Source organism: Scylla paramamosain, chromosome 40 (genome assembly GCF_035594125.1).
Source record: "Scylla paramamosain isolate STU-SP2022 chromosome 40, ASM3559412v1, whole genome shotgun sequence".
Taxonomy (NCBI): domain Eukaryota; kingdom Metazoa; phylum Arthropoda; class Malacostraca; order Decapoda; family Portunidae; genus Scylla; species Scylla paramamosain.
This window is the reverse complement of record NC_087190.1, coordinates 6134558-6137467: the sequence shown is the minus strand read 5'-3', so window position 1 is coordinate 6137467 and position 2910 is coordinate 6134558. Positions and strand designations below refer to the sequence as shown.

General features: G+C 39.7%; 1 protein-coding gene across 1 annotated transcript; it reads left to right on the top strand.

Annotated features, from left to right (window-relative positions):
- The first annotated feature begins 392 nt into the window (after positions 1–392).
- On the top strand, positions 393–2635 carry LOC135092763 (protein FAM200C-like). Its single transcript, XM_063991449.1, is given in 2 exon segments — positions 393–1800; positions 1802–2635. Coding segments are annotated over 2 exon segments (1425 nt in total). The 5' UTR covers positions 393–1143; the 3' UTR covers positions 2570–2635.
- The last annotated feature ends 275 nt before the right edge of the window (positions 2636–2910 follow it).

Sequence of the window (2910 nt, the reverse complement as noted above, 5' to 3'; positions counted from 1 at the left end):
GAAGTCATCTGCTCAAAATTATTTGTTTAATTAGAATAATAAAATCATTCAAAGAACAAATATCTGTCATTACATACATGCAAAGTATAATTATAGCAGTCACTCCAACCCGTTTTCTATTAAGCTAGTTCTCTTTACACGTTTTGGACAAGTCAATGATACCAACCACACTGACGCCACTGAGGGACTCGTCACAAACTCCCAATACTCCATCCCGTCAACCTGAGCACATATTCCCCTTGTCCACGGTAGGGATTTATTTCACTCTTCAATTCTGGATCACATACGTGTATGAGTGACATTGTAACCTTGACGATTTGCAAGGGTAGAACGATGCAGAATGGAATGTCTTATTGATTGTGTGAAATACTCGTTGTGATCGAAAGTTTGAAATGTGAATAATACGTGGTGAGTTTTGTACGCTAGTTTGAATATATGTGGTGAAGTGTGTGCGTTGATTCCAGTATAGGCGGCGAAAAGTGTGTGTGACAAATTAAGTGTACTGTATATGTTGCTGGGTTGATGGTTCAATCGCCATATCTATTTACTTAATAAAAAAACGTTAATAAAAATCTCAGACAGCAGAAAGAAGCGAATCTATTATAAAAAAAAGTGGAAATGATAAAACAAAGCCAAAAAACACGATAACAGACTAAACCACTGCAAACACAAACTCAACTCTCGACACGCAAACAAAACTAAACCACCGTGCGCGCACTACTCTACATCACACCAAAAACGTACCATCATATCACAATTCAGTCATCGCCAAAATCGCTAATATAAGATCCAACAAACAAAGGTACATGAGCACAACTATGCCAAGGTCGACTGTATGCAAAACATCGCTCGTCAAATCAACACATTACATCACAGTATAACTGAGCATTTTCGTGCGTTTAGTTTTACTCCGTTTGCTTCTTCTCGTTGTATTTTCCACAGTTGTTCTCATTGTCATTATTGTTAAGATATAAGCCACGTTGTGTGCTGAATATTTGTGGTATGTTACAGATTTATGATTTCCAGTTGTGTGATCTATGTTATATGAATGTGTGGTGTGGTGCATGCCAATACGGTATGTTATATAACTACTTAGTTCCATGGTGCAGTTTATAAGTTTGTTGCTATTTTCACTTGGCAGAAATGTCTGGGGCAAGGAAAAGAAAGTATTCAGATGAATATATCAAGTATGGCTTCACTGTTATAGAGAGGAATGGATTTCATCTCCCTCAGTGTGTCATATGCCATACAGTCCTCAGCAATGACGCCTTAAGACCTGGTCGTCTGGAGCGACATTTGAGCACAAACCACAAAGCATTAAAAGAAAAGCCAAAGGAGTTCTTCACAGCCAAACTGCATGAGCTGAATCGTATGAAGCTGGACTCAAGCAGTGTTTTTCATCAAGAAACGTGGAAACTGGTGGAAGCATCTTACGAGCTGTCACTACTTATGGCAAAAGCAAAGAAGCCTCACTCTGTGGGGGAGACCCTTGTAAAACCCTGCCTTTTGAGTGCTGCAAATACTGTGCTTGGGGAAGAAAGCCAAAGAAAGTTATCAAAGATTTCCTTATCAGATAACACAGCGAAGCGTCGCATTGACGAACTTTCAGAAGACATAAAAGAACAAGTTTTGGACAAAATAAAAGCATCTCGCTTCTTTGCAATACAGTGCGATGAAAGTACTGATGTTGCTCACCTCTGCCAGCTGCTTGTTTATTCTCGATTCGTGGATGAAGGAACTGTGAAAGAAGAAATTCTTTTCTCAGCAGCACTGGAGACAACAGCAAAGGCCATTGATGTTTTTTTCAAAAGTTGATGAGTTTTTCCAAGAGCACGGTCTTTCATGGGAAAAATTAGTCGGTGTTTGTACTGATGGTGCCCCATCAATGATTGGATCTCGCTCTGGATTTGTGAAGTTGGTGAAAGAAAAAAATCCTGCTGTAACTGGGACTCACTGTGTTATCCACAGACAATCATTAGCAAGCAAAACTCTGCCTGGTAATCTACGCAGTTCACTGAATTTGGCAATAAAAGTGGTGAATTTTGTAAAGAATAGCTCTTTGAATTCTAGGCTTTTCGCAGCTCTTTGCTCAGATTTGGGCACTGATTATAAGACTCTCCTGTTTCACACCGAAGTCAGCTGGCTTTCCAAGGGAAACATGCTGAGTCGTCTTTACGAGCTCAAAGATGAAGTGGAAATTTTCTTGCAGAAGCAGAAACAAGACAAACTGTATGAAGCATTCAGAGAGGAAGACTTTCAGCTCTCACTAGCATACCTTGTGGACTTTTTTGAGGCCATCAACAACCTCAATTTGAAGTTACAAGGAAGAAACACAAACATCATTGCACACTCTGATGTGATCAGAGCTTTCACCGAAAAAATTCATCTTTGGAAACGAAAAGTACAAGTTGGGAACTTTTCATCGTTCTCACATCTGAATGAGCTCTTATCTGAGAAGAGAAACATTGAGCAGTATGACATGACAAAAGAGGTTTTATCACATCTGCATTCCCTTGCTGAGGAATTTATGCACTATTTTCCAGATGTCTCAATGGAGAATTCTCTTTGAACATTGGTGCAGAATCCATTTAACACTGATGTGGAGTTGTTACTGGAATCACTGCAAGAGGAAGCCATCGATCTGAAATGTGACTCCAGCGCGAAAAGGGACTTTGAAACAATGAAGTTAGAAGAGTTTTGGGTGAAATATCTCCCCATGTACCCAAAAGTAGGTGAAGAAGCACTTCGTGTGATTCTTCCCTTTTCTTCTACTTATCTTTGTGAAGCAGGATTTTCAGCTCTTGTTGTTCTGAAAACAAAACAGCGCAACCGACTTGATGTAGAAAATGACTTGCGTTGTGCGCTGTCATCCTTCAATCCTAGAATTTCTGATCTTGTGAGGAAGAAGCA